Below are 27,197 nucleotides of genomic sequence, written 5' to 3'. Positions count from 1 at the left end.
GTATTGCATCCAACTAAAGACTAAGAATTACTTTAAGATTCCCCAAAATATGTAATTTACTGTAAACATACATTTAATTTAAATGGAAATAAATATCAGTAAATAGAAAAAAAACATTTATTAATAGAAACATGGTGCATTAAAGACAACGGCAATTGTGACAGATGTGTAATATCTCTTCAATGATTTAAAACACAAAAACATGTCTTTTCCACATATACTTTTTCCATATTCATTTGAATTTGCTTTTATAAAATGCAGGACAAGACTGCATAAGCAATAAAAATCTTTTCAAAGGACCCCGTGGAAACATTGGGCTCAAGCTTCAGCTTCCTTACAATAGATTAACAATATGGCTAATAGCTGTTACTTTACCTAAAATCTAAAAACTAGACTATAATCCCTGGTTTACGTAATGAATTTCATTCATTCATATACATATTTGAACAAAAGTATAATACTGTGCAAACCGCAACTGCTAATAATCCCTCAGGACCAGCAGAAGGTCATTTCTGCATGTCTATGTGTACTTATATTTTACATAGTCCAAATGAACAATGGAAGTAGACAAATTAAAAAATTTGTGTGCTCATTGACATATTGGTATTGGGAGCTATTTTTACTTTCTTCACCTCAAAAGCCTAAGCGCATACAGAATATATAATAACAATCCCCTTTGATAAATAATATCATACAAGTTATTACACTTTGGGAGCCAGCTTCCCAACACCTTCACTGGAATTAATGTATATTCAACATTTTAGTGCCCTTTGACCCCTTTGCATTCCTTTGTTAGAGAACTTTTTGATAAATAGAAATATAGGACTACAAATGCACTCAATAGTTTTGTGACACAATAGCCCGGTATAGGTTCATACCTGTAGGCTGAGTTCAAACCCATCAGATAGACCTTTCTACATTGTCCAAGGTAACAAGAAAGAAAGGAGACATCATCTTCCTCCCCACAGACAAAGTCCTTCTTGGGGAGAGGCCTGTTGAATCTTACCACTTCCCCGGTATGGGTGTGCCACACTCATACCAGCCCACGTAAGTAACGTGTGACTTCCCGCCAATCTCTCCAAAGTAGACAGGTTCTTGTCTCAATGCCCTATAAAACCCTGGAGAATGACAAAGACACAGGCAGATTATAAGAGTCAATACACAGCGGGTAAAATAAGTATTGAACACGGCAATCCAGACCCTTGTCAGTGCAAATTAATATCAGCTGGTTCCGTCCCAACTGATGACCTACAAAAAGGTCTCATTGCCAAGGTGTCACACAAGACACATCCCATGATGGGTGAAAGCAAAGAGCTGTCTCAAGACCGTCACATCCTAAATGTTGCAAAACACAATGATGGCGTTGGTTATAGGTGCATTTCTAAGCTTCTGAATGTTCCAGTGAGCACTGTTGGGGCCATAATACGGAAGTGGAAAGACAATCATTTCACCATAATTCTTTTTTGACCAGGTGCTCCTCGCAAGATTTCTGACAGAGGAGTGAAAAGAATTATCAGAAGAGGTGTCTAAGAGCCAAGGACCACTTGTGGAGAGCTTCAAAAAGACCTGAAATTAGCAGGTACTGTTGTCTCAAAGGAAACAGTAAGTAATGCTCTCCACCTCCATGGCCTGTATGCACGCTCACCACGTAGGACGCCATTGATGAAAAAAAGCACGTTGAAGCTTGTTTAAAGTTTGCTGCACAACATTTGGAAAAGCCAGTGAAATACTGGGAGAATGTAGAGTGGTCAGATGAGAGCAACATTGAACTGTTTGGATGCCATAATACACACCATGTTTGGAGGAGAAATGACACTGCACATCACCCTAAAACACCAACAGTGAAGTTTGGAGGTGGGAACATCATGGTGGGCTGCTTTTCAGCAAATGGTACTGGCAAACTTCACATAATTGAAGGAAGGATGAATGGGAAAATTTCCAGAGACATTCTTGACAGAAATCTGCTGCCATCGACCAGGATGATGAAGATGAAACGAGGGTGGACATTTCAGCAAGACAATGATCACACAGCCAAAGAAACTCAACTGGTTTCAAAGAAATAAAATAAAGCTGCTAGAATGGTCCACAATCACCTGACTTAAATCCCATTGGACAATCTATGGAAAGAACTGAAGATCAAGATTCAAAGAAGAGGCCTACGGAACCTTCAAGATTTGAAGACTGTTTGTGTGGAAGAATGAGCCCAAATCCCACCAGAGCAAAGCATGGACTAGTTTCTCCAGACAGGAGGCGTCTTGAAGCTGTCATTACTAACAAAGGCTTTTGTACAAAGTATTGAATAAATATCAGTAAGCGTGTTCAATACTTTTTCCCTGTGTCATTTCACATTATTACACGTAACTTTATTTCTGAACTTCTTTGTTTTGGTTTCTTCATCTGGTGAAAATTTCATGTCAACGGCTCATTTGGAAATATATTTACTGAGAAAAATGGTGACAGTTTTAATACTTATTTCACCCGCTGTAATTAAAGACTTGATTTCTTCATGGTTGTCATGAACCAAAATACCTGTCCTGCTTTGTAGCTGGTCAGCAAACAACTGGGTGCCAGTCCGTCCATCCAGAAAAGAGTCCACAAATTGACAGTGGTCCTCACCATGGCCCGACTGATCTCCAATGTTGTAAAACTTCCCTATGGGGAGGAAACATAAAGCAGATTCCTGGCTATGAAAAAAAATCCAGTCACAGTATAGCATGTGATGACAAATAAAAGACATTTCATGGTGAAGCACATTGTAAAAATGCCTTAAAAGTGACATCATTCATAAGCAAATTCAAAGTCCTTAAGTCGTAGTATAGTATGCCATAAAATAGGTTTTGTAAGAATATCATAGTATGACTTGGCATTAAAAAAATCATGAAAAATGATATTTAATTGTCATTAAAACATCCTTTAAAAGATGTTATGGTACAGTTGGTCATAATGTTGTGAATTGATAGGATACTATGTTACAAATGCCCTAAAAAATATCCTTGTATAGTACCTGGTAATGCTTTTGAATAAAACAAAGTAAGAGCATTGTGAGTCAGTCTGTAATTACCATTGAGGGAGTCGCTCAAGTAGATCTTGTATCTCAGGGAGTTGCAGAGCTGGATTCCCACAAACTTTCGGTACCAAGTTCTCTTCACATACTGCTTTCCATTGCATTCAGAGTAGTCGTCGGATTTAAATGGAAACTGAGTCCAGATGGCATCTTTGCCTGTGACGGAATTATTAGATGCACAGGAATAGTGTAATGTTTGTTATCTGTTTAAAGAAGAAAGTTGAACATTTTGATTTTGCTGGAACACACTAGAAAAAGTCAATATATACCTGACACATGTTCGCTTACTCGTGGATCCGCTAAGAACACCAGAAAAGGATGCAATGAATAAGGTCAATACAACTCCTTTGAATGAACAGTCATAAGACATCTTGAATCCTCGTGCTAGACAATAGGTTTCATCAGAGTTTTCCGGTCCACAGGAATCATTTGCCTCAATGAGCATCTCGGGACATCTTGAGTCTTATTCAGAACAAACAACAGTGTCTCTAAGATTTGATGTTAACTACCAAGTCCCACACGATTATTTAATGTCTTTAAGAGCAGGTCAAACATCAGGGTTCATGAGGAAGTTTCTCTAGTTGGACAGAATATTGCATGGTTTGTAAAACTTGCCCGATTCTGTGCTGAAAGAAACAGGGTCACTGGAAGGTCCTACTCCCAGCTCATTCTTTGGTGTAACTGTGAATTCATAACTGAAATTAAATAGAACAAAAATGAATAAAAGGCATAATTCCCACTTTATAGAGTATAAACCTGGGATGCAAAAGGACATTTTCATTTCTTTGAAAGCAAAGAATAAGCGTCTCGCTTTCTCTCTCTTTTACACACACACAGAGCTGATAGTTATTCCATATGCTGCATTCAGATGTCCCGGCAATAGTTTGGCCAGCTAACCCAGCCCAGGGGAGGGTTCTGGTTCTGAGACTCCAGATGCTGAGATTTAAGTGAAAACCTCTGTGAAACTCTCCACCCAGATTTCGACAGCTTTTGTGTCGCTTTTGCCATATTTTTACTGCAAATCTAAACATAATTCACTGCCCATTTAAAGTAGTCTATTAGCCATTTAATTCTCCTCTTTTTCAGATACACCACAATGCTGAGTAATGTTATCAGCCAGCAGTTCAGCCATTAATTACTTTTTCTTACTTAATGAGCTCACTTCCATCTTCAACACAACTATTCTTCAAAAATTTAAATCCATGTTTACTGGCTAGAAGAATGCTTCACTGTATTTTGGGTGCATTGGTGTCTTTCTTGACACCCCCACCGATTCATCAGTGGAGTAATATCACACAATTGGTATCAATACGTATTGTGTCACTTAAGTTGTGTGCATAATTAGAGTAACACAAAGGACAGAAATGTTAAGGTAGCAATAATGTCTGAGCCACACACCTGCTCTCCGGTTTGAGATTCTCTACAGCTGTGTGTGTCTGGTTTGTGGTCAGTACGGACACCTCGTCTCCATTTGGTCCCTTGGTGGTTGATACGACTTCATACTCTGACAACAGGAGCAGAAATGTCATGGTGTTTTAAGAAGCACAATATTTCAGCTGTGAACAGCTACAAATTATACAATCTCATTGCTTTGTTACCAGTTGAATCTGACAGTTTAAAACACATGCAATATGTTTATTTAAACCCTAAAGCCCAAGTGATGTCCCTTTGTTTGAAAAGTTCTGTGTATTTTGTGTATATCTAATTTTCTACCTCTGGTAATTGAATTTATATTACCTCTGGTGTCATTGTCAGTTTTCTGCCAGTCAAGAATGACAAACGATGGGCACCCCTCCACAGTCACCACAGTGAGGTTGGAGGGACTGATGCGGGGAGGACCGGTCACGTTCTGATCACCACCCTCCTCATCAGGGAAGAAAGCAAGTGATGCTGTGATGGAGCACGGCTCATATGGCTTTTTATCCGTCTTGTATATCACATGTGGAGCTGCAGACAGGTACAATAGAAACAGATATAATTGGCTTACGCTACTTTTTTCACGTCAACGATTGAGAGAGATTTTCAAAACTCCAGTGGAGAAGTAGAACAGCCGTGATGAAGTCTTACCAACGAAGCGCTTCTTGCCCATGAAGTCTACGTCTGACGCAGGCATGGGCCTGAAAATGGACGAGTTGTCATTCATGTCGAAGCGGCTGGCTGAAAAGAAAACGGGAGAGAGGAGTCAGGGTGAGTCCCTGGCAGCTCTCCCTGTCCTCATTTTCCTAGCTCTGGCAGTTCAGCACCTGCTCTGGCCTGCACTCTTTGTCTGCCTTTGGATATTGATGTGATTTAGAAGCCTTCTCATGTATCTCATTACCTTTTAGGCTTTGCACCTGCACACTGCATGGGCCAAATATCCTGATTGCTATGACACATGTACATCTTCTTGAAGACAGAAAGCTTTAGACTACATATTTCCTCCCTAGAAGGTTAATTTGTGTCACGCATACCGTTTACTGCCGGGGCAGAGGTGGTTGTCTGCTGCTGTCTGCGCTCCTGCTTGGGCTTGTCAGTGACCGGAGGGAATGTCTTCAAGATGGACTCCTTGCTTCCCTGCTTCAGATCCATGGGTTTGTCTGAGGACAGAGCAGCACGAGGAGTAGAATAGATCAGTTGTCCTAACCCACCCTCATTAACTGACTCATAGTCATGCAAAGTTGTGATCCATTTGCTCTGGCCATCCTCACTGAGCAGTTCAGTGGCGTTTTCCTGGCTGCTTGAAAGATCAGAGATTGCTTGTTGAGTAATATTTCTTGTGCTCTTTCAATAGGGAAAAAAGGTCACCCAGAATACCAGAAATCTGCTGAGACCAAGGATGCCAAGATGCTTAGAACCATGAAAACAATCAAACACAAACACAGGTTCTATACACATATAAGAAGAGAGAATAGTCTGAATGTCGAGAAAAAAGTGCTTCTCAGATAAGCTGCAGTGTTAAGATGAATATTGTTTTGTTGATTAGTAAACAGTACATTTTATTACAAGCTTATTTTTTCAGTTGCAAAAAATAGCTTGAGAGTTGGTCAAAACAGCAAACAGCAACATTCCTGTGGTGACTTTATTTGACCTTGTGGAAAGATATGGAGTGAGACTAATAAACAAGAGTACTTTCACACTAGCGTAGCAATAAGGATTAAGTGTAGAAAACTTCATTCAGACAACAATAAAACATTAAAAGAAAAATCATCATTACTTTTTTAAAGGAAAATAACAGTGCTCTTTGATGGAATAGTTCAGTAATATGTTCATCTTTGTTATTGAGAGTAAAACAATGGAGGCTCAATAAGTATTGTCAGTCAATTCAAGGAGGTCAGCTTAGTTGAGTTATTGCCTTTGGCTTGTTAACTCTGACTTGGTAGATGGTTGTTTTAAGGAGGCATAAAACATGCTATGCATTAGAAGGAAGAGTTGCAGGAACAGTTTGAGAAGCACAAGCTAAAGATGTATCTTAAGACAAGCATTTCCCCTCAGCCTGCTGTTGTGTGTGTATAGTTACAGAATACAGGACAAGGTGCAGCAGTGGTCAGTGCGGCCATCCCTGTTGCCCTCACCATGGTCACTAGGTTTCCCCACCAGGTTGGGTCTCTTGTTGACAGGAATAGAGGGGCGCAGGACAGCAGGGACTTGTGGGAAACAAGAGTCCATTTTCAGATTAAGGATCACATTGATACAGAACAGGTGGTCGGCACTGAAGAAGAGATAAAAAGAAACTGAAAACAAGTGTTGTTGGTTATTTTTATAGTGCAATAATGATGAATAAATGTAAAGTTTATGGACACGAGAGAGAGACCAGAGCTAGGGTAGAAGACTGCAGTAATTCTTTGTTTGTTAAAATGTCAGTGTACAAACCCAAACATAATATACAAACAACAATAAAGCACACGAAAGACGACGGGCTTGCATCTAAAATGCTTTGCTTTGTGAAGTGCTGCCACAGAGCATTGCCATGGTCTTTGACTAATGAAAACCATGTCAGTGTTGAAAAACCTTGAAACTAGAAACCGGGGCTATAGTCATTCACCCAGAAATCCCCGCAAGAACAACCTTAGAGTGGAAAATCCTATTTGGATCGCAGATCCAACCATTTTTTGTAAGATTTTGACTGCCGTCATTTTGGATCTAATACTGTTTGACCATCAAATCTTCTGCCATATTCCTGCACCATGGAGAAAACAATAAAATACAGCCTTTCCCCCTGAATAAGTCCTGCAGGTCAGTTAAACTGAGCTCTAAACTGCTTAATGAACACAAAAGTTGAAATTTCCTCAACAAACTAGATAAGTAAAAACAATTTAACAATGGGGCTACCCAAACCAGTTAGGTGTGAAAACAACCTCAGAGGTGGTGGGTAAACTCAGGGGTAACATGGTATCATTCAATTTCAATGCTTTTGCCAGTTAGAGTTAATTTCCAGAACATCCACACTTCCAAGAGAAATGAGTTGAGGCTATAAAGACAAACTAAAATAACATCTGCCAGCAAGTCTGATTAGCCTTGAGAGTACATTCAAGGCAGGCCTGTGACTACCACATTATATAACTGATAGCAAATGGCAAACATATGCTCATTCAGAAGGCCACACAATATGGCGTTGAAGTAATTTGAATGCCAGTCTCAGGACAGGGTTACGTGTAGTGAAGGACAGTCAGTCCAGATGAGTGATGTCATGCTAAATGAAAATGAGAATCAAACCTCTTGCTCTCTCTCCATAATTTCTATAATGTGTTCTGTCAAATGACAAAATGCCCCAAAGAGTACACGTATATGAATATATATGTACAGCTTGGTCCTGATGTGTAATTTGGCACCTTTACACCGTGGTATGTGTCATCATTGTATGAATGTGTGTGAATGTTGGCATTCAACAGTGTGTAGAAACAGTTTGTAGAAACTGTTGAATGGGTTTGCTGTCGCACTATAAACCCCTCAAACAGCAGGCTGAGTCTCTGCTGTGCCAAAGGCCTCAGTTTCAGTTCTGTGATGATGTAAAACAGCAGCAGTGTTGTGAGTGCTGGCTTCTGTCAGATAACTTCATCGTTAATGCGAAAACAAGAAAATAATTTTCATCGAAACACCAAGACTGAGGTTTCAGATCATAAATATATATTCCCACTGAAAAACACATCACTGGGCTTTGTTGTTTTAGCAACCCATACTCAGATTTCATGGATGGGATTTATGGATGGACACTGAACAGTGCACTAAAAGCAGATATTTGAAATAATTTCAGGTTAATTTGCAGGTAGCATTGCCAATGTGAAACTGAGCTCTATAAAACTGTCAAGGAAACTCTCGAATTCACAGCAAAAAGCAAAACGTTGTTCTAGCTGCTGTTTACTTCACAAGGTCGCAGTGTGCTGCGTAACATAACAAGTAATGATGATAATGTGTTCTTTTACGTCTTTTACTCCATGCGGGGGAAAAGTGACCCATGTGTTGCGTCTTTTTGGAAAGGAAGAAACCATAACAAGAAGCTTTATGCGGGGTAGCGGGCAAAGATACTTATTTTTTGTAGAGTTCCTTCCAGAGAGCCATCTGACTCCTTGAAGACCTCTGAAACTGTCAGTTTCCAGAAATAACATACATGAGCTGTGACCTGGGACTGAAGCACAACCTGTGCTCGCTATACACAAGGAGTGAGCAGAGCGTCAGCATTGACACACACGGTCCAACTTGGTTTGCATTACTACTTGAGATGGATTCCATCACTGTAATTACCCGAGCCTGCCAGGCAGAATTGAAACAATGTGAGAGATCAAAAAAAGAACAGAGCACATTTACCTTTCACAGCAAGTAGGCTAAAGCTAGTCTAAAACTAATTGAAACCAGTGCCCGATTACAGGTCCATATGTGCCATACACTAAACAATGTGAAGAGGGCCGCTATATGCCAAAAATAAAAGTATGGCTTCAGTCTCAGTCAAAGTTATTGGGGCGATAGGACCACAGAGACCATGATCTGACACAAAACGTCACGCTGACACACAGGGTCACAATCACAAAGCATGAAAGGATTGTGTCAAAAGCAAAAATCTGTGTAAGATGGGACATAGCAGTGCCTCTTAGGTTAGTGAATGAGGAACACTGAGAGGTGGTTATCTTTGTTTACCAGGTTTCACTCTTGACCACACCACAGGTTTAGGTAGAGCATTGCCCCTATGACGCGCCCCATCGGCTGTTGGAGGGAGAAAAAGGTTTGTTATATAGATATTTGTTTCAGTGTGACGAACAAATTCCAAATAAAAAGAAAGGGCTTGAGAATAAATGCTTGTTGTCTCTTTCTTACCATCTCCTTTTCTTTCTGTCTACTTTCAGTTAAAACAAAGCTGCAGGCTTTTTTGTGCCGTTAACTTGGTTTCTGTTCTGGATACACAATTGGGACTATAAAACCGTTCATTTTGTCTTCGTAAATTTGACACTTTATTTTTCTCCAACTCTTTGGGGAGAGGTGGGGGAAATGCAGTGACAGAAAGAAAAGAGTGACTGGCTATGGAAGCTATACTGTCTGCACAGTGCTTGGCTTGGCAAAGTTGGTGTACAATGTGATGTGTTCTGGCCAATGCTGCGGCCAGAATTCCCACAGACGGCAAGATGGACTGTAAATCATGTTAACGATTCTGACCCAAGAGACGTCCATTCTGCTCGTGGTAACCCTGTGAAACACTCATCGAGCACATGTGGCAGAGCATGAGAATATATGGACTGTGAGCTAAGGTAGAAGAGGAGATCAGCAGGGAGAAGGATCATCAACTGGTGCAGTTGTGTGCATTCAAACAGATAGAAGGATATATCAAGAGCCATCAGCTTTTGTTTGTGATGCACAGTTGCAGATAAGAGCATGAGAAGAGCTAACAAGGGAGAACAACCTGAGGGAGTAACTTGGGAAAAGGGAAGGAAAGGAAATTCGGATCTCGATTACCCTCAGGTGTGCTGGAGCTGTGAGAGGAGGTGAATGTCTTGGACGGAGAAAATGCCCTGCCACTCTTACGAGTGGGGTGAGGAGGAACCCTGGTGTGGGACAGCGTGGAGTTTCTTCCCGCTAGAGGAACTGATGAACTAATGGGAGAACGAGGAACTTCAGCTACGAATGGCCTGTGGGCGCCAGGACCTAAATAAGCAGAGAGGCAATTTTGGTGTTTAGAGATGGTCCACTCCTGTTAACTTTACCTAGATGGAATAAATAAGACATTGGTGAAAACAACGTAGAACAGTGGACAATGACTGGAATGACAGAGAGGCATAAATGAGATTGAAAGCTGGCAAGACTGTTCTGGCTGTGAATGGGGCGGGGGTGAGGTGAAGGCACGCATGGAGGCAGGGGCAATGATGGGGTGGGTTGTGTAGGGTGGTAGGATGGAGATGGAGATGGGGAAGCAGTGATATCATCCAATGGTTTGAAGTACAACTGAAGCACTGGGCTCCATGTGACCTGACAAAGCAAAGATGGTAATGGGACAAACTCGTCATAGCGTTTACCCTTATTGTAACTATCAGCCTTCTCTGTAGCCAGGGCAGGTCTTGGTAGAGGTTTGCCCTCTTCTGGTGGACTAGGAGCTGTATAAAAGAAAACTCACTATTTATGTAACATAGCACAAATGTATTATTTTTCTTTCAGGGGGGCATACTGGAGATTATGGAAGAGGAGGTTGTTGTATTGTGTTCAAATAAAAGCAGCTGTTCTTGTGACTATGATAAATACAAAGAGTAAACTGTAGTCAGAAAACACTACAGTAAAACGTTTAGACAATAAACATATGAACTCTTTCCAATTCAAAAACATTTAATCGTGGCTCAGAAGAGTTTCTCAAAACAAAATATAAGCCAAAGATACATTAGCAATTTTTCAAGATGATCATTAACCAGATTTGAACAATATCTGTCTAGTTTTGACAACTTTTCTTAAAAAACTTAAACCAAATAAACAAACAAAATTCTAATCAATATGAAAAAAATTCTAAAAATAAAATTTGGATACGGTCTTAATACTTAATTGTGTGGATTGCTGATGGCAAAAAGAAGGGTTTTTACCCGTAGAGACTGCCTGCCTTGGGGTCACCTTGGTGGGATCGGAGTAGGTCCTGGTCTGAAATTGAAGCCCAGGTTGTGGTTGTGGCCTGGGTAGAGTTTCAAGCGGGGATTGAGTCTGGGGGTTTGGGGGACGATTTGGTTTGGGAAGGAGCTGAGTATAAGATGCAGGTTGGGCCTTGTTCTTAGTTGGAGATTGGGTTTGGAACGATGGCTGAATCTTTGGGTGGGCTTCTTGTCGGTCCCTTGTTCGGGGCTTTCCTTGAGACTGATTTTTGGTTTGAGACGGTGTTTTGGGCCTAGTTTGGCTCTTAAAGTGCGGCTGCATTCTGGGATTAGATTGGCTCTTTGGTTGAGGCTGTGTTTTGAGCTTGGGTTGAGGAAAACTAATCTTTGGTTTCGTGGTTTGTTGGTCCTTAGACTGCTGCATGGTTGTAAGCTGAGCCTGTGTGTTGGTTTTTAAAGAAATTTGTGGGTTGATATTTTTTTGAGTTTGTATTGTAGTTTGTGGCTGAGTTTTAATTGTATATTGTGGTTGAGGTGTTTGACCATTAGACTGGGTCTTTGAATGAAGTTGTGGTTGAGGTTTGACCAGGTTTGTGGGCTGGAGTGTTGGTTGAGGTTGTGGTCTTTCCCGGCCCTGGTTTGAGGTCTGAGGCTGTACTTGGGAATGTGGCTTTTGCCAAGATTGTGACTGAGGTTTACTTTGGAGTTGTGGCTGAGGTGTTGTTTGGAGTTGTGACAGAGGGTGGGTTTGGATTTTGGACTGGGATGGAGGTTTGGTTTGGGGTTCGGGCTGTGACATTGGGTAATGTTGTGGATCGGTCTGTGGTATGGGTTGGTATGTGGGTTGGGGTTGCGGTTTGGTCATAGGTATGGGCTTTGATGTGGGTTTATGTTGTTGTTGGGTCTGAGGGAAGGGTTTTGGTTTAGGTTTTTGAACTTGGGAATTAGATTGTGGTGGTTTTTGATACTGTGCCTGAAGCAGAGAATTTGCTTGAGGTTGTGCAGGTGGTTGGGACAATGGTCTTTGTTGTGGTTGATTCAGAGGATATTCTTCATGTTCCTTAAGATTTTTCTGAAAAACTGAAATGGTTGCAATGGTGGCTATAATGTGTTGTGGAAGATGGGATTTGGGAGCTATTGGAACCTCCATAAAAGGAGGCAACACAGATGTAGAGAGGTCCCCTCCTCCTGGGTTGTGTGAGAGAAGACATATATCAATGAAGCCTCCATAAAATATGATTTTGAAAATAATATTTAGGCAAGGTTCTTTTACAAAAAAATTACTAGAGGAAGAGAGAGAGAAAGCGAGCAAGAGAGAGAGAGAGAGAGAAAAAAAACACAGGAAGGCAGAAAAACAATAGAAAACATTGACATTTGCAACATTTAGAAACTCATCTCATTGTTATGGTGATGATTTTAAAAATACCTCTCATTCTAGTGTAATTTGTCCACCAACCAAACATTTTTATTATTTCCATGATTTGCCTACTGTGTATCAATGAGAAATGTAAACTGTGAACCCTCAACAAAGACGGGATCCTCCAAATCAACCTATTAATTTGTTCATATTCATTTGAAGACATTTGATTAACTTCTTGGTGCAAAATAAATTGTGGTTGAATGCTTCCAAGCTAGGCTGCGTTTGAAGGAGCCTTTGAGTCTATTACGTTTTTTGGATCCATCCAAGTTGGTTGTTTGATACATTCAGGTACAACATTGTGACAAACCATTTGCATGACCAACCTTAATCAATAGAATTAAGGTTACCTGTAAATATTGTGAAACATAAATTGGAGAAAGAAACACTGTCACTTGCTCTACGTGTTGTTCATTCTTGATCACGTCCTTTCGACGGAATACAAACATGTCAACATTAATTTGGGTCAATATTAATTTTGCAGTAATTCTTTCCTGGAGAATGGGCTGGTATTTTAAAGGGTTGTTAAATATGGTAGATCTTAAATACATTTTTAAAATCAGTTACTTTAACATCAACTTAGGACAGAACCCCAAAATGATTAGGAATCCCAGTCAGCTTTATTGCTTTACTAAAACATCCTATGCATATGTTTTTTCTAATCTTGCAGCTGGTTACAGAAGACACTGTAAAGCATTTTCCGCCGATTCATTACAGTCTGCCAAGTCTATGACTGAAGAGAACCTGAATGAGAATGAGGCCGTTTTGTCAAAAGGAACCATTATTCACTGATTACCGATTGGCTGTTTGGTGGCCACAGGCAGTGCGGATCCACTGGTCGACAGAGATTCCTGAGCAGCAGTTGTGGTGGGAGCTGAGAAATATAGTGGACATTAGTAGACCCTGGGAGAAAAGTTAATATTGTATGTGCTGCAGAATGTACACAAATAAAACTATGTGCAATAAACAATAAAAAGGATAGTGAGAGAAAACACGTATTCAGATATAAGGTCAAGACCGTTTTTCTGACCTCAGACCTCTGAGTTTTATGTCAGAAAGGTAATCACCAAAAGTAGTCTTTGGGGCTATGTTCCGCAAAGCAGGTTGTCTGCCATGGGTCCTGTTATGGGGAACTGACATGGAAATAGAGATTTAAGTCAAGGTGTCACACATAAGATATCCTGAAATTCCTGAAACAAAGAGTTGTGTAAAACATAAATATTCATGCACCTATTCCAACACAATTCATTCTCATTCAAGCTCTGTTTTCTGGCCGTCTCCAATGACTGACTATATACAGCGGGTGAAGTATTGAACACGTCACCATTTTTCTCAGTAAACATATTTCCAAAAGGAGCTATTGACATCAAACCAAAACAAAGAAGTTCAGAAATAAAGTTATGTGTAATAATGTGAAATGACACAGGGAAAAAGTATTGAACACATGAAGAAAGGGAGGTGCAAAAAGGTGTGGAAAGCCAAGACAACAGCTGAAAACTATCTGTAATTAAAAAGCAATCCAGACCCTTGTCAGTGCAAATTAATATCAGCTGGTTCCGTCCCAACCGATGGCCTAAAAAAAGGTCTCAGTAATGCACTCCGCCAAAGCCTATATGCACGCTCACCACGCAAGACTCCATTGCTGAAAAAAATAAATAAAATGAAAGCACGTTGAAGCTCGTTTAAAGTTTGCTGCACAACATTTGGAAAAGCCAGTGAAATACTGGGAGAATGTAGAGTGGTCAGATGAGAGCAACATTGAACTGTTTGGATGCCATAATACACACCATGTTTGGAGGAGAAATGACACTGCACATCACCCTAAAACACCAACAGTGAAGTTTGGAGGTGGGAACATCATGGTGGGCTGCTTTTCAGCAAATGGTACTGGCAAACTTCACATAATTGAAGGAAGGATGAATGGGAAAATTTCCAGAGACATTCTTGACAGAAATCTGCTGCCATCGACCAGGATGATGAAGATGAAACGAGGATGGACATTTCAGCAAGACAATGATCACACAGCCAAAGAAACTCAACTGGTTTCAAAGAAATAAAATAAAGCTGCTAGAATGGTCCACAATCACCTGACTTAAATCCCATCAAGATTCAAAGGAGAGGCCCACGGAACCTTCAAGATTTGAAGACTGTTTGTGTGGAAGAATGAGCCCAAATCCCACCAGAGCAAAGCATGGACTAGTTTCTCCACACAGGAGGCGTCTTGAAGCTGTCATTACTAACAAAGGCTTTTGTACAAAGTATTGAATAAATATCAGTAAGCGTGTTCAATACTTTTTCCCTGTGTCATTTCACATTGTTACACATAACTTTATTTCTGAACTTCTTTGTATGTATGTATTACTTTGGTTGTTACCAACATCTGGTGAAAATTCCATGTCAACGGCTCCTTTGGAAATAAATTTACTGAGAAAAATGGTGACGTGTTCAATACTTATTTCACCTGCTGTATATGGTACTATGTTAACAACCTAGTTTTTTACTTCATGCATTTGCTGTTTGGTGCTGTACTAGCAATGTATTGCAGGTTTCTGACCCTTTTACGCTGAAAACTGCTGCCTGTAGTCAAAAATTAAACTGCAATGAAAAGTGAGAGGATATGTTTAAATACTCAATGTATAATAATAATCACAATTGTTGTGATTATACATAATTGTTTGATTAATTCACATTGCACACTATCTTATTGGTTGTATCTTGTTGTTTATCTGCCTTTTTGTTATCTTGATTTGTTGAGCACAGTAAATATTGCAATACCGATTATCATGGAATGAAAATTATGAATTTAAAAGAAGTTGGACTTAACATAAACATGTCCTGACTGATAAAAAAGTAATGATACATCTCAGTTAAATCTTTGCAGTGCTGAGTAAAGTAGGGGTCAATGAGAATGGCTGAAACGAAATATTTTGAGTGGCGAGAAATTATAGCATTTCATAAACATCTCTATAAAAAAACGGTTCGGGATGCTTGACCCAAAGAAGCATGTCTCTTGCAAGAGACATTACTTATGTCTATTGACTTACCATGGCGTGGAGAAAAAGGGAAGGAGTGTGGAACTGGCGTTAAAGGTTTCTGAAGAGTCAAAGACAAAAAGAAGAAGACTAAAAGACATAGTCCTCAACTCCATGATAAATTTATAGTTATTTGAAGTTTTCCTCTGTTAGGGCAACTGTTATGGTTGATTCTCAACAGCTGTGGTGTTTTACGAGCCAGAAGCATGGCACATGCAGGGTCAGCAAACCTATTTCATTCTTATTTGGCACCAATCACCAAGACAGATTCCTCTCTGTGTAACATACGGTGCAATAAATGACTTGATTGAGATTCAGATTCTTAACTCGACAAATTTCCACAGTTAGCAACTCTTCTATCTTGTCCTTTGTCTTAATTTTTTTCCTCTTCTTTCTTCCTCTCCGGGAGTTTGCTAGTTACAGACTGCTCTCTTGGCGTGGTTGGTCCTGGCTGCACTGGTACTGTTTCCATTCAACAGTTGGATGGAAAACTAAGGCAAACAACCCAGAGTATAAACTCTAAGAAGTGCTCATCATGGACTCTAAAGCGTTTTGACTGTTCCAAATAAACAACCTGTTCAAATGTATTCATTATGAGGAGAGGAGGTGTAACTGAAGCGTCACTAGCTTGCAGCCACCCAAATTTAATTTCACATATCCATACAGTACCACTCTAAAATAAGACAATCTACAAGATACAGCGTCACTGTCACAAACAGACTTTCCCCGTCTCCAGAATACTGAGGTCCGAAGCTCGGGATCTCAGTCACCCCTCTGTGTTGCGCTACAGTGGTTTGTGCCATTCAGGATCAGCCCACTGAGCGGGCACGGCCACTCCCACCAACGCACCTGTGGCTCGTCTCTCATCAGGAGAGGCTGGATACTTAAGCTGCTGAAGCCCCAGAGGCCGGTGTGAAGTGCATGTTTCCATCACATTCTGAGCGTTCTCTCGATATCTGGTTTCTGCCTATTGTTATTGACCTCTCGTTTGTCCCAGACCTCGTTCACGCCTGCCTGACCCGCGACGGTACCTCTGCCTATCTCCACGCTCCCGGCTCTCGACCCCCTGCCTGACCTCCAGCTACGACCTCGCCTGCTCCCTGACGGTGCCTCAGTCCGTTCCCCGCTTGCCTGGCTTTCGACCCCCCTGCCTGTTCACTGGACACGACTACGCCTGATCCTTGTCTGTACTCAGTCAATAAAGCTGCGCTCTGCGCTTGGGTTCACTCTGGTCTCTTGTGGTGCGTTACAGTCACATTAGAAATACTTCTTTGGTTAAACTTGAATCAAATGTGTTCAATACTTACCACAGGGTTGACTGGACGCTTAAAGATTTTCTTTTCTAAAAATATGACACAAGATAAAAAGCTATTAGCACAGTGGAACTAATTGAACAGGAAACGGACTAAACAAAACCAACACTTTCCTCAAGATGCATTTTATCTTGGAAGAATCAGGTTTTTATTCAGACTGTTAGTGTCTTCTGCTGCCATTATGTGCGAAATGCTGCTAAATTAACAATCACACCAATTTATGCACCCCAAGGAAAATCATGCAGAAGGTTTTTGGAAAATAAAGATCAGATAGATTGGATAAGATTGAAGCAATACTTTGTTGAAGCTGTGTTACATTTGTCCACAGAGAACAAGACCGTAGTGATCAGACCGATCCTTTCTACATTCAAATAGGACTCGAACATACTTTATGTTTAGCTACCTATTTAATCCTTTATGTTATTATGACTGACATAACACTGCCGTACTGTTGGACAAGTTCAAAGCGTACCTTCTATGCCCCGTGAGTTGTGAATGACCGGCTTGCTCCACACTCCTGTGCCGTCCTTAGAGGTGGGCTGAACACCAAACTCATAAACTGTGTTGGGCCTCAGGTTGTCGATGACCGTATCGCTAGTGGGGCAGGTTTGATAGTGCCACTTCCTGCTCCGCTCGCGATAACGCACCGTGTAGTGTCTGAGTAGAAGGAACAAAAACAGAACACAGGGACATTGAAGGACTTTAAAGAAACTCAGACATCGAGATGAAACAATATCTAGAACAAATGCCAACTTCTTAGTACATTCAGATCCCATTAAACTTCATCATCTTGTCCTAAAAATATTCAGCAGGGGTAGATTTTAGTTTAGCCTTGTTTTTAAGGAAAAAACATTTTCCAATCTTTGGATGCTGAAATAGAAAACTACTTATCTTTTGACAGAAGGGCCAATACATACTTTCTTGTCCATAAAAACTAAAGGAAAACATTAAACATAAAACTATTTTTTTCTGAAAAGCCTAGTAGGATTTGATCAATTAAACCTAAACCCTTTGAAAATGTATTTTTTAAATTACATGACAGACAGCACTGTCGGGCTCACTATATTTATATTACATGTCATTTAGGTGATGCTTTTATGCAAAGCGACTTACATTACATTTTTAACGCATGTTTTTTTCATTTACTCTTTTGCTTGGGGAGCAGTAAGGGGTAAGTGTCTTCTTATTTTACGTCCAGTTAATAAACTCCTTGAGCATATAGTAATCAGATGTCAACTGATCAAATAAAAATCCATAACTCTGTTTAGACATTATAGAAAACCCCCCTACTCCAGAACCTTTTCTTCAGGCTCTAGGTTATACATTGCAAACTGTCACTAGCTTCTGTAAGAGCTACTGCATTATTTTAGTATGGGCCAAATTCCACAATGCAAAGAACTACAGGTGTTCAAGTTAAACCCAACAAGATATTTAAATGAATTGAAACACTATATATCCTCTTTAAACTAAGGTAGATGATCCACAGGGTCAGACTTTAAAACCCCCTGCTATTGTTTGTTAAATGAAATGTGTGTTATTGTGTCATCTCACCCATCCTCTAGGCAGTCCTTCATGATATTGCCTTCATAGGGAGTTTTCAGTAGGGTCCCCCAAGACAATAGCACTGAGGTGGGCGTTACCGACCCGATAACCAGGTGTAGCGGTTTCTGCAGTTCCACTTTACCTTTGAACAAATAGACATTTTACTTTAGCCTCCACGTCCACCCTCGTTGCTCCATTCCCCACATGAGCTTGGTGATGATCTTGTAGTAGCATTTACAGTACCTGTGCACTGCTTTTTCACCTCATTGTTTGGGATAGGCTGAACGGCGATAAGGTACTTGGGCTCAGCATCTAAACACAGAAATCAACTAGAGGTTGACATCCAAGCTCTCTCCACTAAATGAAATGCCAAAATGCCATTCAAGTTTGCATCATAGCAGCCTGTTTCTCCTTACCAAACTCAGTCTCATAGGGCTGTCCGTTCTCAGGCAGTTGGATGAACTGTTTGGAGAACATGCTGCTGCCGTAGCCTAGGATGTAACCCTCCAGCTTGGTGTCAGCGTTGGGATGCAAAAACGTCATCACGATGGTGTCTCCTGTGGCGTTTATGCGGACTTTCATGTTCTGACGTCTCACTGTGGAGGAAGGAGAAGACGCAAGGGTTTCCATTTAATGTGGATTTTAAACATGTCCATTTAAGACACAGTGAAGTGGAAAAATGCACACTTCGGTACAATGCAAGTATTTTAAGATACAACCGAGCTTTCGGTAATAGCGCGGTCAAGGCTAATCCTTACAGACAGCCAGGAATTCAAAACACACATCGAAAGTAATAAAAGAGAAGATAATACCGCTCAACTCTTGAATAAACTTCTCTTTTCTATGTTTTTTTCCCATTCCTTGTTTAGTGAAAGGAGAATGCAAGGCTTGTAGGAAGACTTCACAGATTTACACATGCTTCTATTTTACAACACGTCTGTCCTCACCTCAAACTCCCCTGTGACTGGTCCTTGTTCTGCTGAGGTGTAAGTTTTACTAGAAGGTCATAATGGTGATTTTATTAAGTGAGCTCAAAAATTGAAGTGCCTAATAACATTTTTTATTTGGTCTTTCTAACAGGATGAGAACATTAGTACACACATTAAACATCTGAATTTAAAAGCATCATAAACTGCATACATTGAAGCTTTTATATTGGGTGTCAAGATATTTGTCAGTGCACAGTTTACTTTTGAAATATATACGTCATTTCCAATAAAATATGTGAACAACCATTATTAAAACTTAGGGTTAATCATTCTTGTGTTTATTTGACCAGAAAGTGGAAATAATGCTTTTTTGTATTTCTTTCTCTGTCCTGACCCACATTGCTTTTTCAAGAAATTGCATTGTTGTGCCAGAATTGTCTTTTACGTAATACAGTCCTAAGCAGAGCCTGGAGACAGATATTAGACGACAACCAGCATTAAAGGGTGTGATGCAATAAACCAAGGAACTCAACAAAATAGGAATTGTGTTTCTGGCATTATTTTTTTTTCTGCTTGCTGAAGTGATGGAAAGTTCAAAGATCATGGGGATCACACCCATTGCAGTGACCAAAAAAACCCTGTTGGTCTGTATTCAAAATTAGGATGAAGGTACTTGAGAGTAGTAAAGGGCAGCCTCTCCACCCATGAGAAATAGAAAAGTTTCTTACCAATCAGGTTATGTAGTAGGGGATGGGATCTACTATGAAAATACTGGTTGTAACTACTGCTGACTCATATTTTATATATAGTGTATATACACTCACCGGCCACTTTATTAGGTACCCCATGCTAGTAACGGGTTGGACCCCCTTTTGCCTTCAGAACTGCCTCAATTCTTCGTGGCATAGATTCAACAAGGTGCTGGAAGCATTCCTCAGGGAGTTTGGTCCATATTGACATGATGGCATCACACAGTTGCCGCAGATTTGTCGGCTGCACATCCATGATGCGAATCTCCCGTTCCACCACATCCCAAAGATGCTCTATTGGATTGAGATCTGGTGATTGTGGAGGCCATTTGAGTACAGCGAACTCATTGTCATGTTCAAGAAACCAGTCTGAGATGATTCCAGCTTTATGACATGGCGCATTATCCTGCTGAAAGTAGCCATCAGAAGTTGGGTACATTGTGGTCATAAAGGGATGGACATGGTCAGCAACAATACTCAGGTAGGCTGTGGCGTTGCAACGATGCTCAATTGGTACCAAGGGGCCCAAAGAGTGCCAAGAAAATATTCCCCACACCATGACACCACCACCACCAGCCTGAACCGTTGATACAAGGCAGGATGGATCGATGCTTTCATGTTGTAGACGCCAAATTCTGACCCTACCATCCGAATGTCGCAGCAGAAATTGAGACTCATCAGACCAGGCAACGTTTTTCCAATCTTCTATTGTCCAATTTCGATGAGCTTGTGCAAATTGTAGCCTCAGTTTCCTGTTCTTAGCTGAAAGGAGTGGCACCCGGTGTGGTCTTCTGCTGCTGTAGCCCATCTGCCTCAAAGTTGGACGTACTGTGCGTTCAGAGATGCTCTTATGCCCACCTTGGTTGTAACGGGTGGTTATTTGAGTCACTGTTGCCCTTCTATCAGCTCAAACCAGTCTGGCCATTCTCCTCTGACCTCTGGCATCAACAAGGCATTTCCGCCCACAGAACTGCCGCTCACTGGATGTTTTTTCTTTTTCGGACCATTCTCTGTAAACCCTAGAGATGGTTGTGCGTGAAAATCCCAGTAGATTAGCAGTTTCTGAAATACTCAGACCAGCCCTTCTGGCACCAACAATCATGCCACGTTCAAAGTCACTCAAATCACCTTTCTTCCCCATACTGATGCTCAGTTTGAACTGCAGGAGATTGTCTTGACAATGTCTACATGCCTAAATGCACTGAGCTGCCGCCATGTGATTGGCTGTTTAGAAATTAAGTGTTAACGAGCAGTTGGACAGGTGTACCTAATAAAGTGGCCGGTGAGTGTATATAATGTGTGTGTGTGTGTGTGTATATCCAGCAAGTCTCGGTAAAGTGAGGCATGTTACAAAATAGCATATTGAACTGACAAGCAGCTCAAGACCTGCAAAGGACGGATGCCTTTTCAAATCTTTTTCTTGGCTCTGCTACCCCGAGAACCAGGCATGTTAGCAATTAGCCAGATTCTAACACGAATTGTCATCATTACCAGATAACTCCAATGAGTGCAGCTGGGCCAGAAGTGTGACTTCTAAATGACACTACATCAATAAATAACCACACCGGTCTTGGCTAATAAATGGTGAGCCATGAATGTAGCTGGTTTTTATTACCTTGTGGTTATGTTTTACCATATTCAGTGTGCGTAAAGCCCTTTAAGTCAAGAAAGAATTAAGGGCTTATTTATGAATTCAATTATATTTCCTTTTATTTTTATGTGCTGGAAATCAGAAAAAGACCTAACCTCCATTAGTCTACCAGGCTTCGAACTATGGACGTGCTGCCTGGATTATGGCTTGTGTTTGAACATTAAATGAAATAGTGGAACTTTGCATGAGTAATATTGCCAACAGCTGCCAGACGCCAAAACAGACACCGACAGTGAAAGAGGGGGAAGCCCTGCATTTGAAAGATACCCTCACACTTTTCCAGCTAATGTGCTTGCTACCAAAACTGCATTTGTTGTGATTCTTCCATCAATGTTTCCAATAAAACATGAGGGGGATTGGCTCTGAGGGAGAAGGACTTGGAGAATTTTAGGAAACTTCTGGCAGCGTGGATTCAACTCCAGTACAAGCAAACACTGGCTCAGTCCCACGACAACCCGTCCAGAGCTTAGGCCATTTGGCCCAAACACCACTTAGGGACTGTTAAGACTAATCAGTATTTCCAAAGTTAAATGAATAAAGCTTTAGGAACACATCCAGCCCAATTCCTGGTAATCAATCAACTGTAGCGCAAAGGAAAACTATTCACATTTAGCTAGCCAAAGAAAAATCTGCTAAGGAACAATGTCATGCTGTGTGTTTATGTGGATGAATAATGAATGATGGGGAAAATAATAATTGATTTTTTGAATTCCAAATTCTTGCCGAAACTGTCAACAGCATGTAAAGTAACTAGAGTATCATTTAATCCATGATCGTACCCTTAATAACCGTGGATGGAACAGACCAACCAGGCAGAAAACTCTCTTTGAGGTGAATGTTGGAAAGAAGATGAAGCGCCAAGAAAAAGATGCAAAATTTAGACAAAGTAGCCATAAACAAACACAATGACCAAAAGGAGAAGCAAAATGACAAAAAATCCTATAAAAAAAGTTTGCAAAGACACAAAACAACCTCAAAGATATGCAAAATGACTGTAAAGAGACACAAAACAATGGCAGAGAGAATCAGAACTTCCACTGAGAAAAGCAAATGACCTTGGAAGAGGTGGAGCATCCAATAGCATATCTATGGCCAGTGGCCCATGGTCTCCTAACCCTTCATGTTAATATTTTCCTTGTATTGTGTTTTATTAAGAGTAAAGATGTCAACTGTGCCGTGATATAGCCAACAATACATTTTTTAAATAATTATAAAATTTTTGTTATGTAAAAAGATGGTGACGGACAGTCTGGAGGCAGCTTCACTAATTTTATTCCCACATTTTAGACTCACTTCCATGTCTATCAGATGACATACTGGGAAGGACATAATGTAAGCGATGGTGCTACATGGAGTAGTGTGATGCGCTGGGAACCGCAAGGTTGGTGCTTCAAATCCTGGCCATGCCATGTGCGATGTCGCAGTGTCCCTGAGCAAGACACCTAACCCCTAATTGCTCCCCAGGCAAAATATAACGCATGTGTTATAATGCAATGTAAGTCGCTTTGGATAAAAGCGTCAGCTAAATGACATGTTGTAGCAGTAGTAAGCTGTCTGCCTCATAACATCAACAATTCGTCAACTATCGATCAAGATCCATCAAAATGCTGGAAATCAGCCAATACCCAACACCACATTCTTAAATAAGTCACAGTTGTATTGATTCTGTCTTGGACTTGTTTTAAGAGTATGTAATCGTGCTGGCCGGTAAAGAAGAAACGCCCTCAAACCTGAAACTCAATCTTGGCTCAGCACGGCATCTACCTTAAGATGATCATCAGTGATGGATCATCCACTGGGAAAGGGAGTAGGTTGACATGGTTGTCAGCATAATACGCTCACTTTACACAATACACATGATATGCAGCATTTGGCAAATACATATTATAATGTGCAAACATATTTTTGCATCAACACGTCATGGTTTTCTGTCTGATGCACTTTCAGGCTCAGCTGTCTCTCTCCTGTGTGTGTTCACATGAGAAGTATTAAGGTAAACACTGTTAGCATAAATAAAACATCATCTCAAGACTTTTCCACTCATGTTGGTGTAGGAACTAATGAACTAAAAATATCTAAAGCAAAGAGGGGGACGCCTTGGAACAAGACTACAAGGCAAGTTTTGTTTTCTCATGTGCAATGGAAAATAAATTTTCCCCTCTTTGAAATGAATGTGGTGGTATTGGTGGTTAGAGGTAACATTTAATAAAGTCATGTCACCTTGTTTTGAACATGTGAACATCACAGCTGAGCTGTACAGACTGTAAATACCCCTGACCACAGGCAGATCCAGGCTCCCTGAAGGCAGGGGCAAACATCATTTAATCCATATGTATTTATGCATGTATATGGGATACTTTAGGGTGGAAGAGGTTTTAAAATGACTGCAGATGAAATACTTCCTGACTCCTCTTTTGCAGCTTTGGCACTCTGCATTTCAGCCTCTCAGGTTTCTGTCCTGGAAGAGGATGGGTAAGAGAGGGAACTTGGCTTGCAGCTCCGTAGGGACAGAGTACCTTTAAAAGTCACCTTCTTTTAAGGCAATGAAGTGTGAAAATATTTCACAGCTTAGTTCCAGCCAGAGCACGGTGGGTTTGAAATAATATAGCTGTTGAGCAAACAACAGTTGAACTCACCGCTATTACCCCTAATCGGAATGTCTTGCGCCTGCAGACTGCTTTGGCATTTTTCCCCACCATGGTGGGTTCCATGCTGGTGGACACACTATATATTCCCCCTGTCAGATGTAACATAAACAAGCTGTTTTCTCTACAGCTGGAGCTGCTCCACCCCATCCTTCTCCTTCTTCCCTCAATCTTTCCCAACTACGTGTCAGCAACAAGCTTTCAATCAACTTGATCCTTGTAGACTTCCTAATGTCCTTTGAAGGAATCTAACCTGTCCTCTAATCTTCCTTATTCCATATTTCCTGTCTAATAATCTGCACATGATATGTTTGCAGTCCATATATTGTCCTTAGGTGGGGTCATGGTAAATCATTTTGTATACTACAAAAGCGCATCTTCAATTTTAAATGAGAATTATAAGCCTGAGGAAGTAGCATTTGGCTGACAGTGCCTAAACCTGTCAACGCTATAATATCTATGAGCAAACGCACCTCATTGCATGACATATTTCACGCTAAAACCAGGACCTTGAACCAAGAAGAAGAGCGATCCTGCCGTTTAACTATCCCCCCCAAAGCAATAACACAATTTCCTTTCATCTTGCTGCCAAAGCACCCTGGGATTTCTCTGCAAGCCATGTTCGCCCCGCAAGTTACGCACTGGGCGAAGCATTTCCCCCACTGCGCTGACCTCTTTCTATCAACTCCAGTCTGATCACCTTTACTGCAATCAAATGTCTGCAAATGGGCGCCCAAGTTTAACTCAACTAAGAAACAAGGCATAGAGTCACATATTGTGTGTGTGTGTGTGCAGTGAGATAAAGAGACAATATGGATGATGTGTGTCTCCAGACTGAGACCGGATCGAGGTTCAACACAATATAACTCAATTCTTTTCAGTAAATCTGACTCTCCTTGTTGGAGAAGAAAAACACTGCACAAGAGGCTTTGGGAGCTCGGACACTGGTTCATCTTCATCTTTAAATGACTGATCAAAACCTGCAAATGGCTATTTGATTTGAATGTGTTTTCCATAATTGAAAGACCCTTTTATAATCTCCATGTTAGCTGTTGATAGTTTGAAAACATTTCAGGCAAGATTTTGCCCAAACTCATCCGACAAGTTATAATAATCGAACCATTAAAAAAAATATTTTTGCCTGATGATAAAAATGAAAAGAATTACCCAACTTACAAACTCATCATCATCTGTTTAGTGGACACAGGTTCCAGGAAAATTCTATACAAGCGTGACCCCTGACCCACAACTTGGAAACACTATTGTTAAAACCTGCGAGCAGTAACTGACCTGTTTTTATTGGTCTGCTCCCCTCATTTCAAGGATATATATATATATATATATATATATGTATGTATATACTGACATACATATATGTATGTCAGTATATCTCAGTATCAAATCCACTTATTGAATGTGGACTGGGTGGGGCTTCAGAACAATAACAGCCTTTGGCTCTGTTCTTTTGTATTTGGGGATTTCTGCCCGTCAGAAGCTTCTTTTCTTTACCAATTTTTTTTAAATGACCCAAACTGTATTTGTCAAACTCGATCCATCACTGAAAATACTTTGTAGTCAACGGTCTCAATATGCTTACAAAACCTTTTCTTGTGTAATTTATCCTTGAAACGAAAACCCATCAAAACTGTGACCTAATGTGTCTCCAAGCGTGTCCCAGCATGTCTTTGGCAGAAGGCAGATTGAAGCCATGGAAAGCTATCAGTGAATCACAGGGTTTCCATGGGAGGACAATCACACAGACTTTAATGTGCATACATTTTGGAACATAACTATATAAAAAAACAAAAACAACAACTTGCATTCAGTTGTGTCTCCAGATGTTTAAAACTGATGTAAGCATCACCTACCTCTGCTCCTGCGAGGAGTTGAAGGGCCGGAGAGAACTATCCCAGTGATGAAAATCATAAGGAAAAGGACGTGAAAGCGCTGTGAGTGTTGCTGCATCCCCATCATCAGCTCTGCTGTGGTCTCTAACGGTGATCAGAGTGAGACACAGAAACAAGATGCTGTCACCTTGTTGATTGATTCAATCTTTGCCAACAGGTTGAGTTGATGTGTGCAGCAGCTCAGGAGTGGCTGGACTACTTCTCTGAGCTGGTAACTCTCAGGACTAGCGCAGCTCACTGAAATGGACTTCTGGCTGCTCTTGCAACATGTATACCTCTACAATAGAGGGAGGGAGCAGACAGTGCCGGACACACCCACTCACATTACCCACCCCCACCTCTCCTTTTCTTTCACTTTCCATCTCACACTGTTTTTCTCTGGAAAAGGAGTGAAAATTTTCTCCAAGCTTCCTACCCGCCCCAGACTACGTATTTCTTCTTTCTTACGAGTCTGGTGTTTGCCAAGCAATCCTACTTTCCATCCGCAGAGGGCCTTTGATGCTTTTAATTGTTCTCACTCGCCCTCTCTCTTTCTTTTTCTCTGTCTCTTTTTCTCACTGTGAGCACTGTGAACTCAGGCTTTGGAAACAAGTGTGAAGGGCCATAAAGAGCAAGGGATTCTTGTAGGACAGACAAACCTGTAATATACACTCACCTAAAGGATTATTAGGAATTTCTCATTAATGCATTTATCTAATCAACCAATCACATGCCAGTTGCTTCAATGCATTTATGGGCGTGGTCCTGGTCAAGACAATCTCCTCCAAACTGAATGTCAGAATGGGAAAGAAAGGTGATTTAAGCAATTTTGAGCGTGGCCTGGTTGTTGGTGCCAGACAGGCCGGTCTGAGTATTTCACAATCTGCTCAGTTACTGGGAGTTTTTCACGCACAACAATTTCTAGGGTTTACAAAGAAT

At 40.8% G+C, this 27,197-nt stretch overlaps 1 protein-coding gene across 6 annotated transcripts; it reads right to left on the bottom strand.

Moving 5' to 3' along the window:
* Window positions 1-103: 103 nt before the first annotated feature.
* LOC119228692 (target of Nesh-SH3-like) lies at window positions 104-26,529 on the bottom strand. Of its 6 annotated transcripts, XM_037488550.2 has the most exons (23): window positions 26,241-26,529; window positions 18,815-18,994; window positions 18,642-18,710; window positions 18,408-18,540; window positions 17,329-17,513; window positions 16,851-16,885; window positions 15,556-15,604; window positions 13,579-13,644; window positions 13,308-13,385; window positions 11,092-12,282; window positions 10,540-10,617; window positions 9,983-10,171; window positions 9,173-9,238; window positions 6,616-6,687; window positions 5,515-5,640; window positions 5,132-5,221; window positions 4,802-5,011; window positions 4,463-4,568; window positions 3,680-3,759; window positions 3,334-3,363; window positions 3,062-3,220; window positions 2,530-2,652; window positions 104-1,118 (listed from the first exon to the last, which is right to left on the bottom strand). In XM_037488550.2, the coding sequence occupies exons 1-23, from the start codon at window positions 26,344-26,346 to the stop codon at window positions 1,003-1,005; spliced, it is 3,537 nt and encodes a 1,178-aa protein (XP_037344447.2). In that variant the 5' UTR covers window positions 26,347-26,529; the 3' UTR covers window positions 104-1,002. The 6 variants fall into 6 exon arrangements, with proteins under 6 accessions (XP_037344447.2, XP_037344449.2, XP_062421231.1 ...); XM_037488552.2 differs by lacking the exon at window positions 9,173-9,238; XM_062565247.1 differs by lacking the exons at window positions 10,540-10,617; window positions 11,092-12,282.
* Between the last annotated feature and the right edge of the window lie 668 nt (window positions 26,530-27,197).

The sequence above is a fragment of the Pungitius pungitius genome, chromosome 10 (assembly GCF_949316345.1).
Source record: "Pungitius pungitius chromosome 10, fPunPun2.1, whole genome shotgun sequence".
Lineage (NCBI taxonomy): Eukaryota > Metazoa > Chordata > Actinopteri > Perciformes > Gasterosteidae > Pungitius > Pungitius pungitius.
Note: the sequence above shows the minus strand (reverse complement) of the source record. Positions and strands in the feature narration are given on the sequence as shown.